Source organism: Ambystoma mexicanum, chromosome 1q (assembly GCF_040938575.1).
Source record: "Ambystoma mexicanum isolate Mex_15411 chromosome 1q, UKY_AmexF1_1, whole genome shotgun sequence".
Lineage (NCBI taxonomy): Eukaryota > Metazoa > Chordata > Amphibia > Caudata > Ambystomatidae > Ambystoma > Ambystoma mexicanum.
The window spans coordinates 789490348-789509534 of record NC_090922.1 but is presented as its reverse complement, the minus strand read 5'-3'; the positions used below and the strand labels follow the sequence as shown (position 1 = coordinate 789509534).

The 19187-nt window shown below is 44.7% G+C and overlaps 1 protein-coding gene across 7 annotated transcripts in view; it reads right to left on the bottom strand.

The window, feature by feature from the left end:
• The window catches only part of PRG4 (proteoglycan 4), a 422062-nt gene that overhangs the window by 244184 nt on the left and 158691 nt on the right, over positions 1–19187 (bottom strand). For 5 of the 7 annotated variants that reach the window (XM_069641367.1, XM_069641368.1, XM_069641372.1 and 2 more), the window contains 6 exons: positions 15710–15823; positions 13618–13752; positions 11221–11334; positions 9541–9681; positions 5698–5838; positions 1171–1290 (listed from right to left, as the gene is read on the bottom strand). In XM_069641367.1, the coding sequence (XP_069497468.1) occupies positions 1171–1290; positions 5698–5838; positions 9541–9681; positions 11221–11334; positions 13618–13752; positions 15710–15823 (765 nt within the window). The remainder of the gene's footprint in view (positions 1–1170; positions 1291–5697; positions 5839–9540; positions 9682–11220; positions 11335–13617; positions 13753–15709; positions 15824–19187) is intronic. The other 2 variants (XM_069641369.1, XM_069641370.1) reach the window with 2 other exon arrangements.

Here is a 19187-nt window from a genome sequence, read left to right as displayed (position 1 = left end):
CATTCAAAGTGTTGAGGGAGGGCGAAGGGTACATTCTTGTGCTCATAGTCACTGATAACAGCGTACAGTTTGTATCGAGGGAGGTGAGAGATTTCTGGAGAGAAAGAGGGATTTAGCACAATAGCACAGGATTGTATAATCCCAGTGCAAACCGTTTGTTAGAATGAGCCTATAAATTTGTCAAGGAGGCAGTCCAGTTGTTCAGTCCAGTTGTTTTTGGCTAATGGGTGGGATTGGAGGACAGTATTGATGGATGCAGTCAAGGCACACAGTGGCATGCCGAACAGGGTCTGCCCTATTTAAACTTATGAGGGGCAGGCGACCGGTATGGTGATCACAGGCCAGAATGGTTAGGTGGTGGCACACAGTCAAAGGTGGATTTGGAGACTGTGGTGGCTTTGGAGAAAGAGAAGCAGAAGATGACAGCGGAGAGATAGAACAATGGGTGTGGCGAGAATGGAGGTTCCCCGTGTTGGGGATGTGGTGAGAGTGAAGAGCCCACCTTCTTAAGGAAGGGTCTACCCATTTTCCTACCACCCAAAAAGGTTGTTGGCGTATTCCCTTCATTCTATTTCTGTCTATTCTATATTTCGTAAATCGCTGAAGTCCCATTTTCTTCACCCTGCTTTTATTGTTATTGTTATACATTTTTATTATACCGTTTCGATTCTCTGTACAGCGCATTGGCTTAAGGCGCTATATAAAATACAAATAAATACAAATTAGACTCTGAATCCCATCATGATTTTGTGGCTTTTCACCCAATTTGTATAGGAATGTTTCAATTTGCGCACCTCTCTCCGATGGGTCACAATGTTGCTGCCTTTGAGTTGCCTGAAACTGCGACGCAATTCTTTCTTTTTGTTGTACATCAAAGTCATGTACATGCTTAGATCTTGTGGGCATGGCCCTCAAGAGCCTTCCCTCTTTCAGCCCACCCAGGAGTTCCTGTACAACCAACGGATACTTACGAGGGTTTGCTGGTTCGGATAGATTAGCGTGCAATAGACTCATGATACCCTCCCTGGGACGGACCTCCGACCGACTATTGGGTAATGGAGTCCCCTCTTGTTGCAGTGAAACTGAGAGGTCCAAGCCCTGAATACAGGGATCGCTCTCTAGTAGATTACAAGACATAATTGTCCTCTTCCCTTGCAACAAATGTCATACCTGGCGCTGCTTCTTCTGAATTCGTCCCCGGTTTCTTCCTTGGTGATGGTGGGGATTGTTTTCTCTGAGTCTTCCCGCCTGTGCCTGGGGATGAAGGATTCTCTGGATCTTCTGGATCTTCTGGATTTAAGAAAAGCACAGATTTGAAAAGAGCAGGTGTAACCCATTGCTGCACCTGCCATCCACATGTGTCTACTGGTCAATAATAGCTTTATTGCTGGGGGTCGAGTAGGGATCCTGGTTCTTATTGCATGGGTCAACCAGATGCGACTACCAATAAACATGTGCTTAACCAGATCTAAGCCATTTAAACCAATCTATTATCTAACAGAGTATTTTTAGTTTTGGTAAAGTGTCACCTATCAGCAGACATTATTGCATTAGAGGACCGGTAGGGAGAAATGGCACAAGAGGAGGGACACAAAGCTTGTAGTTGCTGTTTGGTTATTCACCCTTCTTTTGACTGCTCATGGATATGCTAATCTATATGGCCATTCTCACCCGCTTCCTGCGCATCCCTGCCCAAATCACATCCTCCTCGAATCTCTTTGAGCTAGCTTTATCAAGTCCTACCATCAAACCTTGTGCTGGAAGCGCCTGCCAGTATTTTTTCAACGCAGTCTTCTGAGAGTTAATGGCTTAATTGGAGCTGTAAACATGCTACTGGTGTAAGAGAAATGTCTTAACCAGGTCTGCCTTTATCCACTCTATTTAAAAAGCGCAATCGGTGTCCTACACTGAAGTCCTGTTAAAAACAAGCATTAGCAAATCAAATCGTTTTGGCTTGTTTGTAAGTATAGTCATTTGCCAGGCACTGCTATTATATGCCCCGATTCTTTCACCATTTTGCAGCGTTACCATTGATGGCCAGTTAATCACACTATGGCAGTGCCTAGCAAATGCCTTTCGCATACCTACACAAAAGCCAAAACTCTTTGCATTGCCAATACTTGTTTTTGGAAAGCAGTGGATGCTGAACAGTGTTACTGCTTAACCAGATTTATGAATGCAGTCAAACAGGGTTCAACAAGTCTCTGGTTTTAGGTGAAAGTGTGGCAAAATCTGTTGAATAAAAAGCATGGAAAATGATGGGTTTGTAAAATCTAGTTAGAGTTTGCGGGTTTTTGAGTAACGTGGCTGATAAAATAATTCAATGGGCTGATTACAACACTTACCAATCCCAGTACGGTTGACTCAGTCTTTTGTCCTAACGTGATAACCATGCAGTTGGTTGTAAAACACATGGCATGTGACGACTCAGACACAATTCCTTTTGTGGTGTGTGCTTTGTCTATATTGACAATGGCATCATTACGAGTTGGGCGCTCCGGGTAAAAAGTGGCAGTTTTACCATATACAGCGCATTACCGCACCGCCCAACTATGAGTTGGTGGAAAGTTGGAGGACTCACCTCCAGCTATGAGATGAGGTAAATCCGCAAACCTCTCACCCAATTTCGACAGAATGACCGCCGGCGGAAGTACCACTGTGGTAATTCCGCCAAAATGCCCCAATGGAGTCCTAATAAATGGGGACTAACCCCGCCACTACCACTTGTAATCCACCGCACCAAGTGCATGTAACGGTAATACAGTTTGGTGGTATCTCGGCAGATTTACTGCCGGGATACGATAAAACTCGGAATGAGGCCTTCAACATCTGCCCCTGCATGAAGCACTTTCTAAGCACCACCCGATAGCCCATTTCTGCTATGTTGCTTGGACCTGAAAGCTACAGTTGCCTCATCCCCATCACCCAAAATGCCCAACTGCTCCCTCCATGGAGCATGAGTGCAAATGATGGCCCCAGCCCATGTTCCCAGGTGAACCAACTTCTCCCTCCACCATCTGGATAGCACTCGGCTGACTCGTTGCTATCTCCCATTGTAAAGCGCCCTGCTAAGGGACCAGCCAGCCTCCCGCCATTTTGCGAATGCACAGAGTTTCTGAGCCAGTCCCTCGACTTTCTCTTAAATAAAATCAATACACGCGTCCCCGTCTGCACGTTTATTCAATACAGCGTGGTAAGAATAAGAGCCAAATACATGAACACCTGTTTCATATAAATCCCCCAAATGGAAACCAGGCAACAGCAGAACCAGGAGGAAGTTCCTGGGATTCTCCCGGAAGTGCCCCCACAACTCAACCAACAGTTTTTGAAAGACAGCTTTTACTTGAAACCTAGCAGGGCAATAATTGACTATTACAGATGCAGTTTTCATCTTGACTGTGATTGATAGAAAGAACTTGAGAGTAGACCAATGATAGGGGGCCCATCATCATAGGGTCTGCGTGGGTGGAGACAGCAAATTGTGATTTACCATTGTACGGGAGGTGGCAGCTTGTGGAACGGGCTGGGCACGTTGGGAGGGGCTGGGAGGACAGTGCTACCCAACCCAAAGTAGAAGCCGCACATGTTGTGAAACGCGTAAGAATGAGGCGTGTTTAAAATGTGCTGCTAAGGTTCAGCTGCATGCTGGGATATCGTATTGTCATCCTAAGGGCGAGGAATCAATGCCCACCCCTCAGGTCAAAGGTCACCATTTCATGTTGGCAAAAATGTGATTCAAAATATTGTGAAGTTCTTGAAGTTTTGATATTTCACATTTACAACCACTTAAGGTGTGCCTGAAATTGCACTGTGTGGCTGGGCATGCCTTCATACTTGTACAATAATTAAAACTGTTCTTATGTTGCACGGAGGCTCTGACACTACCACGCACTAGGATTGTGCATTCAACATCATCCTTTTATCTTAGAAGTAATACAGCTTGAGTGGAGCCTCACAGTATTTGAGCCTGTGACCAGGGATGGACTGGGAACCAAAAGAGGCTCTGGAAATAATGTTCAAAGTGGCCCCATATTACACCTTGGCCCTCATTACGACCCTGGCGCTCCCGTAATGAAGGGTGCCCGTACGGGACCGGCACCCTCCATTACGGGAGAGCCCATTACGAGGTTCCATTTGCGGGACTCGGTACAGACTTCTGGTAAAATCAGACGTCCTTTCTGGGTCCCGCGAGGGGAACAGGGAGCTAATAACAGGCCGTTATTTACATGCCTGTTATTAGCTTCCTCCCCATTCCCATTGAGCCCTATGGGGGCTCAAATGGGAATGGGGAATGGTTCCTTCAAGGAGGAATTACCGGGTCCTCCAATGTTGGAATGACCCGGTTATTCCTCATTGAAGGAACCCGGTTTTGGAGCCCGTTATGGAGGCAGCCATGGCGCTAATAGCACCATGGCTACCTCCATACTCGTAATGAGGCCCCTTTACAGCAAGTCCAACCCTTTTCCTATGAGAACATTTGAAAATAAAACAGGCAATCACACAAAAGAGGGCCAGGGTGTGAAGGCCTGCTGGGAATTCTCCAGAGTTCCCTACAGGCCGGTGCACCCTTGCCTTTGACATTAGGTTGCCCGCCAGAGGCGTAGCCAGGAAGGTCTAGCAAGTGGGGCCTGAAGCTAATGGAGTTGGGCCCACATGAGTGATATTCACATCTGCAAATGCCCACCATTACTGCTGAGTTGGCATTTACAGATTTTAGGAGGGCCTTGACTGCTCAGGCCTTACCCTGTCTATGCCTCTGTTGCCCGCTAACCTCAGCAATAAGGGGGATCTTAACCCATAGATCTGTTTCCCTAGTTTTCTCTTCCACGATATGGGGGTGGCGTCTAAGGTGTAGAGCTGCAGAGATTGCTTGAGAACTACAACTCAGCGCTCATAAAACAGAGGTGCCAATTGTGACCTCTCGGGTGAATTTGTAAAGGAAGACTGGGGTGCCACTAGCCTAACTATTGGCGTGGTTATTTCTAAGCGTTATGAAGTGGTCAGACTTCAGATCCTAACTATCCTCACCTTGGAGCAATGGCGAAGGTGCAGGAATATTCCGGATAGACTCAAAAGCCTAGAGGTCTGGATAACGCACAGCAGAGCCAAATGTGCTGTGGTGCCTCCACCTAGTAGCCTGAATACCTCTGAAGTCTGTGTGAATCTATTGACGTCACAAATATGGCCTGCAAAAACATAGATTGCAAGGGTAACTTTTAAAAGGTCAAGTAAGTGAGAGTTTGTTAACTCCTTAAAATCATTGGGCGAACAAATAAAACAATACTAACTTCATCTAGTGCCGCTATCTCCTGTCGGCTCCGCCCACACCAATAGGTGCGCTTACCATGTGCATAGATAACTCCACCCATTCCATGGGGAGACCAATGAATGCCCGGCAGCCACTTTCACCCACTCCTGAGTAGTTGCCTTGGAGTGGCACACGCTAGATCACCCAATCTTGAAACCTACATTGCTTTCAATATGCATATTTGTTGGTAGATTATTTTTGCCTCTACATTTGTTGCAGTCATTATTTTCATTGGGTACCAAAGGAACCACCTAGAGGCAACAGAAATGCATAACTGTATATCCTCAAGGAAGGGGTGTCCTTAATCCCTGGATCATGCACGTTGACCTCTAATGAGGACACTATCCCTGTTCTCTAGACTTTTGTTCTGTAATTATCAAAACCCATACCTGGAGGTTCTTCCTCTGAATACATCACTTTCCATTTCCTCTTCTTCTTTGGAGATTCGGGTGAAGGATTTCCTCCGCCTTTGTCACCCTCGGAGGTGGATGAGGGAAAAGACCGGGGAGATGACGGGTCCTGCAGCTCTTCTTCAGGGAAGTGAAAGACTCTGTTTTAATTGAAGCTTTTGATTTGCTCTCCTCATTGTATTGATCATTGGCATCCCTGCCCCCTCATGCATAGAGCGTATCATCTTGCAGGGCACAGTTCAGTAGCTGCCGTACCTAGTGAATTAGTGAAGGGTAGGAAAGGCTCACTGGCATATGTATGCATGGGTTTTATAAAGTGCAAACCTAGGTGGGTAGAAACACAGTGCGGTACATAGGAGCAGCGCCCAGTGGGTTACAAGTAGGATGCGTGGATCTCAGAAGTTGCAGGGATGGGTAGGAGGTGCAGGGTGGGTGGTGCCCAAGAGGGGCAAATTACGGTTGAGCGGGGCGATCAGTGACTGTCGAGAATTTCATAGAAGTATAGGATGTGGGAGGCCAGTGGTATCTGTGCTGGTAACTTGTTTCAGCAACAGAGGACACAGTATTAAAAGGCCCGCTTCTGTGCTTTCCTTCTTTGTTTACCCTGTGGCAATGTCATGATTTCTGATGGTGCGTTGACCTCCAGGGAGCATTTCTCAGCCAGGTCGAGCCTGTTTGGGTTGTGACTGCCTTGTAGGTAATGAAAGTTGCCATAACCATGTTGCATGCCTGAGGCCCTGTGATGAGGTGAGCTTCAGCATGCTGGATGACTTTCAGGGGGGACCAAGGTGTAATCTCGGACTTCTGTAAGTAGGGTGTTGCTACCGTCCAGGTGGGAGATGCCGAGGGCTTGGTAAACTGTTCAGACATTGATGGCTGAGCTAAAGGGCTTCACCTTGTGGAGGCAGGTGATCTTGCACGGTACTGTTTGGATCTTCTTGGCAAAGAGTCTTTTGAACGGCAGGTCAGAGCTGATGGTAAAGCTGAGGGATTCTGCACTGGCTGAGTGCTGAGGCATGAATCCATGGAGCCTAATGCCAGTCAGACAATCCTTTAGTTGGGCATGCATTCTGGGTTTTCATTGGAGAATTACTTTGGCCTTTGTCATGTTGAGCTTCAGGTAGGTGATGGCCATCCAGGCTTGGATGAGGAACAGGCTGTGCTTAAGTCGATGGATGTTGTTGATGCAACTGATCTTTAAATAAAACTGATCTCACCTGTCTATTGGTATATCTTGACATCAGTATTTGTGAGGAGTGCCTGCAGCCATTCCATATAGAGGATGCCAATGACAGGGGACAGGATGAAGCCTTCTGCAATTCCACAGCTTGCAGGGTAGTACTGGGATCTGTTGGGGCCCATATGTTCGCACCTTGAAACACTTGTGTATAGGCATGTTATAAATGACATATCATACCATATCATGTTAGTTACAGAGGTAGAGGGTGAACCATTGTAGGACTGTTCTATTGAAGTGCATACAAATAGCAAGTCTGCTGAAGAGGGCTTTGTGTTGAACAGTCTTGAAGGGAGCAGAGAAGTTGAGTAGGATGGGTGGGTATGGGTAGCCTGTGCCAGGATGTGGAGAGCATAGTTCATAATTTGGCGGTGGTCTCTGTGCTGCATGGTGGTCTAAATCCAGATTGGTAGTCCTGTAGGGTAAAGTTCTTCTCAATAACTTTGCCATGGAATGAGAGATGCATGATAGGGGTGATATTTGTCTGAGTTGTCTGGGACAGGTGGGTTCCATGTGCTAATTCCGCCGCAAAAATACTGCGATGCAAAAATATCACCATATTTTCGCGGCGAAATTCACACATGGATCCTGCGGGGGACACCCCCGCAAACCCTGCATCCTTTTTTAATGTGCGGTGGGACACCCCCGCAACCCCTGCTCCCACATAATATCCCCAATAAAAATATCACCTACGGCGAACCAAACGGCCATATCTACGGCAATATTTTTGTTGGGGGTGATACCGACAAGTGTGGGTAACTTCAGAGTGGTATATCTGTCCCATTTCCAGTACATCTGGGAAGGTGTCTTGTGTAAGGGGTGCGCTGATGATGTTGAGTAGTGCTTCGGATGCTTCTCCTCTGATGACTTCCACAATGGCAGAAGGAAGGATGCCATCTTTGTAGGTGGTCATTTTGAGCACTGCAAGAGTGGTGGTCAGGTCTTCTGGAGTATTTCTCCTGAATTTGGTCCATCTTGGTATGTTGCAGGTTGGTATGGGTAGGATATCTGTGATGTGCTTGAAGCTGTGAATGTGTTGCCTTTTCTTGTCTGTGAAGACGTTGCTGATAGCGTTGCATTTGTCTGTGGATTCCAGCATTGCAGGATCTGGCAGGGGGTTGATGCAGTGCTTCATGGCTTAGATGATTGCTTTGCTCCTGTTGCATGCACTATGATAAGTAATGTTTAGCAGTTTGCTTTGCCTGTGGTCAAAGTGCCTTACCTGCTGAATTAGATGATTCTCAGGGTGATGAGGTTTTCCTTTTGGTGGGATTTTCTCCTGAACTTTTCTTTTCTACATATGGCCACTTTCTGTTGATGAGTTCTTGTGTGTAACAATGTGTAGGGAGCCTATGTTTGTTGAGCCCGAAGTTTCAATAGTGCATGGATGTTGGTGCATGGAGTGTAGTTTAGGGCACAATCTCCAAGGGGCCAGACCCGGAGGTCACAGGTATTAGCCTATTTGACCTAAAACAATTGACCTAATGGCCAATTTGGTTGAATTTGGCATGGGTGATTTGGATTTCGGGGCAATTTTTATTGCCTATATTGCAAAATACCAAACCTAGAGAGCAGGGGTTACAGGGGTGTCCTCTGCTCCCAATGGCTGGTATTTTGCAATTTTTGGCATACAGGGGTGTCCCCCGCTTCCTTAAATTTGGAGGCGAGGGACAAAAAAAACACAAAAAAACATGTGCGTTTAAATTGAGCCCCGATCAAATTATTTTCGGTCAGTTTGCCGCGATTAAAAGAAATTTGGGCAAACATACCCAAACCGAGGTCACGATGACAAGGTATGCTTCCACTGAACCATGGAATCATTTTTAACGGCGTGGTCGAGTATTTTTATTGGTTTGACTTGGCCCTGGTGGGGGACCAGGTGTGTGGGGGAGCTGGGTGGGCATGGCTATGTGGTCTGTTTATTGCAAAGGTAAACGGGGAGACATTGTAAGGCTAGAGAAGTGGGGAATACCAGGTCAAGCGTAGTGCTTTCGATGTGAGCTGGTCCTGGCAATCTTTTTTGCTTCAATTGGAGATAGCATTGTTATGCCATAGCATTGTTATGCCAGAAAGCAAACCCTTCATAGGTTAGAGCATGCTTGATTCACACTGCAGGGCACACTATTTTAGTCTTGATTACCTGTTGCCTTTGATTGTAAACAATCCCAGTGAGAACTAATAACTCCCATAGAACAATACAATGACGGAATGCCAATATCAAGCCCATGCACCATAATATCACCATCCAGGAATCTATGGCAATGTCATTGGGTTGGACCTCTTAGATAGGCTTGAACAGAAACAGACATGTGCAAATACTCATCTGGAATATTACTATTTGGTGTACACCATCTAATGAGAGTCTTTAGATCTAATGTAAATTCAATGCTCCAAGTAACACATCTTGTCATCTTGTATGCTCTTTGTTTCTGTCAAATCTAATCACTAGGCATGTGGGCCTAGAGCTGTCCACGCACCCATGAATCAATACCCTCTTAGATCATTTATTTTGTGAGGTGTTGCATTATTGTTATGGCTCCCAACATTCACCAGGAATGATGTGTATGTTTCATTCATGTGGATACCTGGTAATTCATCCTCATATTCAATCCACCCTCCGGGTGTTTTCTTTTTTAGAGGCTTCCGTGAAGGTTTTCTCGAAGTCTTGCTACCAGCTGGTGGTGATGACGATGAGGACAAGGGGAATGGGGGGTTCTCTAAGTCATCTGAAAGGAAATTGAACTCTCAAATTAAAATGCTTGAATTTATGGCGCCTCCCAAGCCACCCAATTAAGGCTCACTTTCACAAAGAGTTCCTCTAATGATGAGAAAGCTGCATGATTAGGTAACTACGGTGTCCAGTCATAATGTCGAATACAATAATATCGAAAGTCAAAATGTCGAAAAAAAAATGTCGAAAATAAAAATGTCGAATTACAAAAATGTCGAATTTTTTTCGACTTTTTTCGATTTTATGTGTTAATAATAAATATTTTATTAAACTTTTTTTAAAAAATAATTAAAGGTATTTCCATGGGGGGTGGGGGTGATGGGGAGGATGGGGGGGGGTTGGGGATAGGGGTTTGGGATGGTTTTTTAAATAATTAATTAATTATTTAATATTATATTAAAGATTTTTTTTAAATAATTAAAGGTATATCTATGGGGGTGGGGGGATGGGGAGGAGGGGGGGGGGTTGGGGTAGGGGTTTGGGATGGGGGGTTTGGGGGGGACCCCCCCCATAATAAATGTTACTATCTGGGTAAAAAAAAAAAAAGAGTGTTTTGGGTTTTCATTTTTTTTTTCGACATTTTTTTTTCGAAATTATGACTTTTCCTATTATATGTATGTGTTTTCGACTTTTTTACATTCGACATTTTTTTTTCGACATTTTTGCTATTCGACATTATTTTTTCGACTTTTTGACTATAAACCGGTAACTACACATGAATATTTTTCTAATTATCACTAATTTTGAAAGTACAGCCGTTAGGTGTCTTGTCTGTTTACAGATGACCAATTGACCCCCGTTTCCTTGACCACAGAAACATAATGGCAGAGGGTATTACTTAAAAACAGCCCCCCCTTCCATCCTGTGGTGTACGTTGGATTGCATAGCAGTGTTTCCGGGTGGGAGGTGAAAGCGTTGAGATGGGCAGAGGGGGTTGGATGGGTAAGCCATTGAAGGTATGGGGGACCCTGCATTGGAGATACAGGGCACAGGGGCAGAGCGAGGAAAGGATCATGGGATGGGGTGAATGGAGTGGACAGCACTAGTGGAGACATGAAGGAGCAGCCGGGATGGTTGAGAAACAGGGGGCGAGACGCCCCATTGGAAAGACAGTGTACAGGGTAGATCGGGTCGAGGAGCGGAAAAAGGAATGCCAGCAGTGAAAACAGGGACTAGAATGGGCAGTTTGATGCCAGGAAACAGGGGCGAATAAATCAAACAGTTGAGGCTAAGTAAAGAAACAATGTGTGGGCAGTTTGATGCCAGGAAACAGGGGCAAATAAATCAAACAGTTGAGGCTAAGTGAAGAAACAATGTAAAAGACGGAGTCGTCTAAAGCCAGTGGAAAGAATTGTGGAAAAGTAAAGCGGTTGTGGATTCACGTAGAACAGTCTGTAACAAGATAGCCAGGGAGGAGGATTTAAGTCATAACCACTTCTGGTCAACAGATCTGTCATGTAAAGCAATGCCCACCATGAGGGGCTATCAATAAAGCTATTGTGCTTCCCCACATTCATGTGCTCCTCTGCAGTACCTGGGAGTTCCTCCTCTGGATCCATCACTTCCCAGAACTTCCTCTTCTTCGGGGAGTTGGGTGGAGATGTTCTTGTACCCTTGCTGTCACTATCAGGTGCTGAGGAAGACAATGCTGAGTAATATTAAGATTACGGTGCAACCATCTGTTCATCACTCAAAGAGTGAGATCACCATGTATGTCCTAATTGGTTGGCATAGAAGTCATTCATTCCTGTCCAGTGACACGTAGCCCATTTTAGAGAACTGGAACATGGCACACAATAAGACAGAAAACCAGCACATCGAGACAGTCATGAATTGTTTTCCAATCAAGGGCATTTATTTTTAGTTGTTAACACAATCTCCTCAAGTCAATGGGAAAATCCACCAGACTGTTTTATAATCTCCCCCCTCAGCCCCCCTGAACAGACAATTGCTGTAGTCTTAGTAACTGCTTGCAGATGGGCATGACACCCCTCTCCAGATATGAACACTAATGGTTGGCACTAGTAGATTTTGATACGGTTTATGGGCCCTCTGACCTAAGAATATGCCCAAGTAATCAGTGGCATTTGCCCATACCAACATGCCCCATATCATTCAATAGAGACTCACCTATTCCTGTTTCGCTCTTCACATTCTGGAACGTCTAGTCCTGAAGTTATAATAGGAATAGAACAGGGACAAGTCGCAGAATACAGAGGATAAAAACATCAAAGGATGAGCACCTTCCGAATGACATGGGTTACGGTGGTATATAGGGCAATTGTCTGGAAATTGCATAGCTTAGACCTGGACATTCATAAGTCTGTGCCATCATGACATCATTTGCAGCTCTTGCTTGAACTCATTGAAGCTAAGACGAAGACGCTACACAGTGGCAATGTGCATCCCTTCTACACGTGCCCCGATTCTAGGGTGAACCCCTATGAAAGACGGCTGCAGGGTGGTTTGGGATGTGTACATCATTGCAGATCACGCATCGTTTCCCAGTGAGCTATAGGCTCCTTATTGCTCTCAAATGATTTTTATTTTGCATCCACACTGATATCTCCATATCTCCAGGTTGAAGGGGGTAGGAGTGATGAAGATGGAGGAGATGATGTGTTGTCTAAGTCTATAGAAAGGAAGTAAAGCACCCGGCACAAATTGCATTCTTCTCCACAACACTCCAACATTGTAATCACCACCAGGAGAGTATGCCCAGCATTCTGTGGTCAACCTTTGGACGATGACCCCCAGAAATGTGCCACGAGAAGACATATTTGAGGCACATTCAGCTCTGTTTATGGTCTAAGACAAATAAAATGATCATTACCTTTGTAATGATTTCTTCATCCTGGGAAGTGGCCTCCTCACCTGAAACGTGACAGTCATGTTCTGGGCTAAAACCTGACGAATGTAGCCTCTTACCTTTGTTAACAGACAATACCCAGCTTTGCTGATTGCCCGCCATGTTATTTACTTTCTGCAGTATATGTTACTTTTGATTAGCCCTGGTGGATCATTGGCGATGCCTGCAAGTGGAATCTCATTAACATGCTACAGAGAATAAAGTATGATGTATTTTGAATAGGCTGGGTACCTCTAAAATTATGCACAAGGGAAGAGGTTAGTACAAGTTACCGCAAAGTCTGCACCAATGCAATTAATGCCTTCTATTGGTTTGGGCACAACATTTGAATTTAGGCAAAGAAAATGAGCGACTGATGTAGGTGATTATATCTGACACCAAAATGTTGGTGAAAATGAGCTGGGGAGTATAAGTGTGGGCTGGAAAAAAGCCCCATTTGGAGGGAAATTATGGGTAATAAGGTGATTTGTTGTAAGAGATGTGTAATATCCACGGCGAATGGGAGATAAGAATGTAATGGCAAAAGGGGGGATGGGCAAAGATTCATTGGAGTGGTGTAAACCTGGGTAATTCTGCCCATTAATAGTTATTTTAGCCTTTTCTCATTATTAGGTTCTAATGTTTTGCAACTTTTATTGTCTTCAGTTTTTCAAGTTAAAAGTGAATTCATTTCTCATCAACTTTTCTCAGCAGTTTTTTATGTGGTTCTACTCTCGGCAGGCTATTGGCCTACATGCATAGGTTCCGATGGCGCATCAAGTTTTCACAGAAGATGTCAGGGCACATGAAATCTGCGATAAGGCAAAGTTAGTCATAAGCCACACAGGTGATAAGAAGAGTCATGAATCGATGTCATGCTACTAAATACATGATTTTGAAGGGCTGCTTTAGGACAGTCCTTGAACTTAGTTGATGGACCCCCGAATATCAAGGCCTGTTTGGGGAATACACTAAACCACTTGACTTTTTGTTAAAGTGTCCTTGGCTTGCGCTGACGCTAGATTTGCTCAGAAATTTGCTTCACACATTCTCTCACATGTGATTTTACTTCATATTTGATACCTGGTAACTCCTCCTCTGAATTCACAACTTCCCCCGGTTTCCTTTTTTTTGGTGATTCGGGTGATGGTTTTTTTGTCATCTTTACGGCCGCAGGAGAAGAGGATGAAGATGATGGCGGCTGCTCCTCTAAATCATCTGGAGATAATAAAGAAATTCTCCTTAAATTGACACGTCATTTGTGATTGGGGTTACCATTGTAATATAAAAAGAACATGGAAACAAAATGTCCTGTTTGATCGTTTATGTCACCCGGGAGTCCCTTATGCAATTCTGTCATTCCCACAAATGATGTCATGTGCCTAAAAAGTAGTTATGCACACCTTCACCAAAATGATTGGCCACTATTCGCACCTAGGCCGTTACATTGCCTCTCGCGCCAACTGACTAACTAGATAACCCCCAGCCCTCTCCTCTCTGCCACCCGGTACAGCTATACCCCTCCTCTGTATCCCCCCACTGTATATTTGTTCTGTTGTTACCTCTGCAAAGCGCCGCGTTGCTTCTCGAAGCTAGGTCCGCGCTCAAAATATACCATAATAATAATAATAATAACTATTCAGATGCAACGATTCCAAGCAAAGGCTTAGAGTTATCTGATAATCCAAGAGCAGTAGCACTTTTACGGTTACTTTGCCAAAATGAGACTGGCATATCTCTAAAATGTTCTTCTGTCCCAGAATTGTTTCACTTTCTTTAGGGTGCACTATGGCGAGCGGGCTGATATGTTTGAAGAAAGAGTCCACTCACTTGGGTTACTTGTCAATGTTTGACTGTCTTGACCTTAATAACTATCGCATGGTACGATGCTAATTTTATGGGGTGATAGGAAGGTTGTCCAAAGCATATAGAAAAGAAGCACATTGACTCTAACTGCAATGCAGTACACTAAAGAGGTACTATAACATAATTCCTTGACAGCGGTTCCTTCTGGTTGAACAGCTATACCTAAATATTAGCCAAGCCCTGAACTAGTCTAGTGTTGGAGCATCAAGGTAAGATTTTACTCAAATAAGTGCTTCTCGTTGTATTGACCTCGGAGGAAGACTGAACGTATGACCTGCTGGAAGGACAATGGAGGCATGCACGCACTCATGTATGTGAGCACACACGTACACGCACACACAGAAACATTAGCCGCAGATCTTTTCCGACATCTTTTAAAACCAGATTTTCTCATACCTATTGGCCAATACATTTGTTACGTCCTTCTTATAAATTGCCTTCAGTTTTTGATTGGCACAGATGACCATATTTACTAAAGTTGTCTGGTGCCCTTTCCCATCAGCAAATGCAACAATACATGAGTCTGCAAGCTAAATTCACTAACGTACAAAAAAGATGTGCAAATCCATTACCAGGTTAGAATATTTGTGGAGAAAGATCCTTCTTAAAGTTTCTTTTAGACATAGGGCCTCATTACGACCCAGGCGGTAAGGGGTTAACGGCAGCGTTAACAGCGCCGACCCTTACCGCCTGAGTACGAGGTCCCTTAGCGCCATGGCGCTTTTAACACCTGATTTTAGCAGGTGTTAAAATCCATGGCGCTAAGGGATCATGGAGTTAATTACGCCACCGTAATTTACGGTGGCGTAATTAACGCCTTCCCCACTCCCATTATACCCTATGGGGTAAAAATGGGAATGGGGAAGGGTAAATGGGGATTGGGGACTTACCGCCCCGCCAAGGTCGGAATGGGGCAGTAAGTCCGCCAATCACCATGGCGTAAACATAGTTTACGCCATGGTGGTAAAGTCACGGCCCAGGCGGTAACTTACCGCCTGGGTCGTAATGAGGCCCATAGACAGAGAATTCTGGTTGAGGGACATCAAGTAACTGCCAGCTGCCTTATTATTCATATTTCAATGTCACAAAGGGAAATGGTTGGGTCTGGACTGACCAACCTAGCATAGGGAAGAGGATTGAACCTAGACAGGATACGCGATCTGTAGGGACATTTTTGTATTTGGGATCTTCAATGCCGAAATGGGAAAAACCATTCAAAGGCAATCAAGGGGAGCAGGAGCTCTTGCTCCAGTCTTTTGGGCAGTGTAGGATGATCTGCGTGCCACTTTGTGTGTCTTATTTTAAGTACCTGGTATTTCCTCGTCTGAGTACTCCACTTCCCATATTTTCGTCTTCTTCTTTGGTGATTTCTTCCTAGGATGGCTTGTATCCTGGATGTCAGCATCGGTTGATGGTAGATTTTCTAAACATTTTAGAACATAGCAAAACGATATTGTACAATTACTGTACATTATCTGAACTGAAAAAGTCTTTGCCTTTCACAAAAGTACTACTTTGTGCTCTAAGGTTTGCAAATAATATTACAAGATTGTGTTTGTGTGCTCGTACACACCAAGAAAACAATATATTTTACGAAGATATATATATACAAACATACATATAAAATAGAAATGGTAACAAGTTTGTTCCTTGTAACATGTCACCTTTAAAGGTGGAATTAGTAGGTAGGTAATTTCCATGTGGACTTACTGTGACCCCTCAATCAGGAAGGATGGTAACTGGCCTAGGCAAGTACCAAAGATACCAAACCAATCAAGTGCCATGATATGGGCAATAATATCAATTTAGCTGACACACAGTATTGGTGGGCTACCATCATATGCTTTTATAGCATGTTCCTTTATGTAAAAAGGTGGGTGGAAGCCTACTGCCTAATGTCAAAAGAGCCATGTGCTCAATTACCTTTATGGGTACTAAAAGGATGGCAGTCAATGGGATCTAGTGGTTACAGTTTGGGATTTTCTTTTGACATTATAAACCTTTGAAACTCAGCATACATGAAATTCAAATCATCTATAAAATGAGCATGTGCAGGTTGCTTGGTGACAGCTGTATACTCTCCACATCGAAATTACCATGTAGCACTCCTTCACGCACCATCTACACAACAGAGCTTCCCTAGCCCACAGGGCCTTCCTCGTCACCCGATATTGATGTTGTCTCGTGACTTGTGTATCTAAAGTTGTCCTGCGTGTACATGTGGCGGCGCCCTGATGACTTCGGGCCCCGGCGCAGTAGAAATAAATAAATAAGTAAATAAATATTGTCACACATACACACACCTGGCCATCAGTTGATTGAACAATGTACCATTCCCTGCTCCTATATCATTCCTCCATCCCCAGTCACAATTCCCTCTAATGGCCCCAAATAGAGGCCAACAATACTGCTAAAATATTACACATGAGTCGCATAGCTCCCTCTTAACCACCCATTTGATTAGACATAATTCCTCCATTGTCCCTTAATGAAATCCCTGGATTATTTGTCCTAAAATGGGACTGTTATACACAGCCAATGATTAGCTAAATAGTCTTTTATACAATATGATTGCTTGTTCATTCAATTGTCTTGATGCTTTTTCCCTTGTCTTTGTCGGTAAAACTTGTAAAGTGCATACTCTTTGGATTGTACAAATTATGCATTTTTATGTATTGGGTAATAAAACACATTTGCTGCCTTCATCTACCCTCGACGTATGGGCAGGTCCAAATCTGGTGCATAAAACAGGTCTTTCCTGTTCCATGGCAATGCCAGTTAGTGGAAAGAACCCCTTAAACTAAACATCTGGTTTCCTGGAGAAATTGTGTCTATAGCTTTTTGGAGATTGCTTGTATTGTAATATACCATAGTAAATGGCCCGTCCTTCATCAGCCCAAGTCATCAGGTTTCCTACAGAAACCATCATTGAAGAGGTATTATCCTTTCCCACAGTCCCTCATTTATGACTCCTCTGTTTCCCCTCTTTTCAGTGACCTTCTTATACCTTCATGCAATTCTCCCCAATGTGAGATAAGGGGTCCCCAACTGATACCCTACTCTTGAGGATTTTGTTGTTATACCCAGATAGCTGATTTGACTTTTGTCAGCCTCTTTCGGTGGTCCTTCGCGGGGGAAGTCTGGATAATTCTGCACAGCATTGCGTCATCATTCACCACATTACCACACTCCTCCAACTCTATCACAGGATGCAGTTGGGCTGCCACGCATACATTCCTGGAGCCAGGCATTTCCAGGCCTCCCCATACCATATGTTAACTTGAGAATGCACTGCTCAATCTAAGAAAATTCCCAGTCCATATCCGCAAGGAGAACTTCCTGGACAGGTTCTTAAGTACCTTCCACGCAATCAACGTGTGCAGGCATTGGAAGACATAACCAATGCAGAAAAATAACCACTATATTCAGAGTTCTACTGGCCCCAAACGAAAGCAATTATGACCCCTCCTGCTAAAGAAAGGTCTGGCAGATCCTTTCATTTACAGTAGCAAACTGTTGCGAAGCGCCGGCAGTTTGGAGAAGAACACAACTTGGGCCTTGGACAGACTGATTTTTATCAGATTGTGGTGCAGTCTCTGTTATTGATGGCCTGAGACAGGAAGCCGCTCTGGGGTTGATGGTTCGGGCCTCATCACGACTTGGGCGGTAACGCCGGCGCTATCTGCCCTACCGCCGAACTCCCCGGCGCTAATAGCGCAGGATCACGAGTTCGGCGGTAATGTTAATCCCCATTTCCCATTGAGCCCATTCGGGAATGCCCCATTCCCCATTGGGCTCAGTGGGGAAATTTCGCGCTAATACCGCCGGCGGATTTCCCGCCGGCGGTATGAGCGCGAATTTTCGGCGGATTTCCCCCCAGTTCAGAGCTGGGGCGAAATCCACCGAAGTCCTGTTTGGGGGACCCTTAAATCTGGCAGTAATAGCACTACCGCCAGATTTAAGGGTTACCGCCAAAGTTTTGATGAGCCCCGCGGCATTCGGTACAGTCCACCATGCTCGCCTATTAAACCAATTAAATAAAATTGCCATCGGAGACCTTTCACTGGATTGGATAGGGTCCTTTCGGGCAGGCAGAGAACATAACGTCGTAAAGTTCACTTTACGATGTCGCTTCAAACCAGTCTTTCGTGGAGCCCCCATGGCCCTGCCCTGTCACCCTTGCTTTTCAATATTTATTTACAGCCTGTTTTCCAACGTAGCCCCTCCTTTGGCATCCACTTTCCTTACTTTACCAATTATATCCAGCTCATTGTATCGTTCAGATGCCCCATCAGACCTCTGAGGCAAATTTAGCAGACTGTTTCACTAATGGATGACCTATCTCAGACTAGAATTGAATGCAGCCAAAACAGGAATGATGTCTGTACGAGCAGGAGTTGAGGCCTGGCGTGCAGAGGTTTTACTGTCTGTCTCGGGCACCGGTGCACATGATGGTAAACCTCAGAGTACACAATGATCAATCCCTGACCATGATCCCCAAGTTGTCCGTGCCACGGAAACAAGATTTGGCTTTCTTTTCTTCTACCCTCTGTTATCAACATCCATCTCCCCCTGCATTCAAAAAAGAAAATAGTGTAAAAAAAAGAAAAAAGTGCAAAAAAAGAAAAAAGCATTTTCAAAATTCGAAAAAATGTATTCCTCGGTCTCCTCAATTGCTCATCCAGATAACAGCAATGACTGTTGGTAGTCCTGCAAAGGCCCCTTCTGCAATTCCCACTCTGCCAAGTAGTGGCACCCTGTCCTGATCCAAGCCATGGTCTTCATAT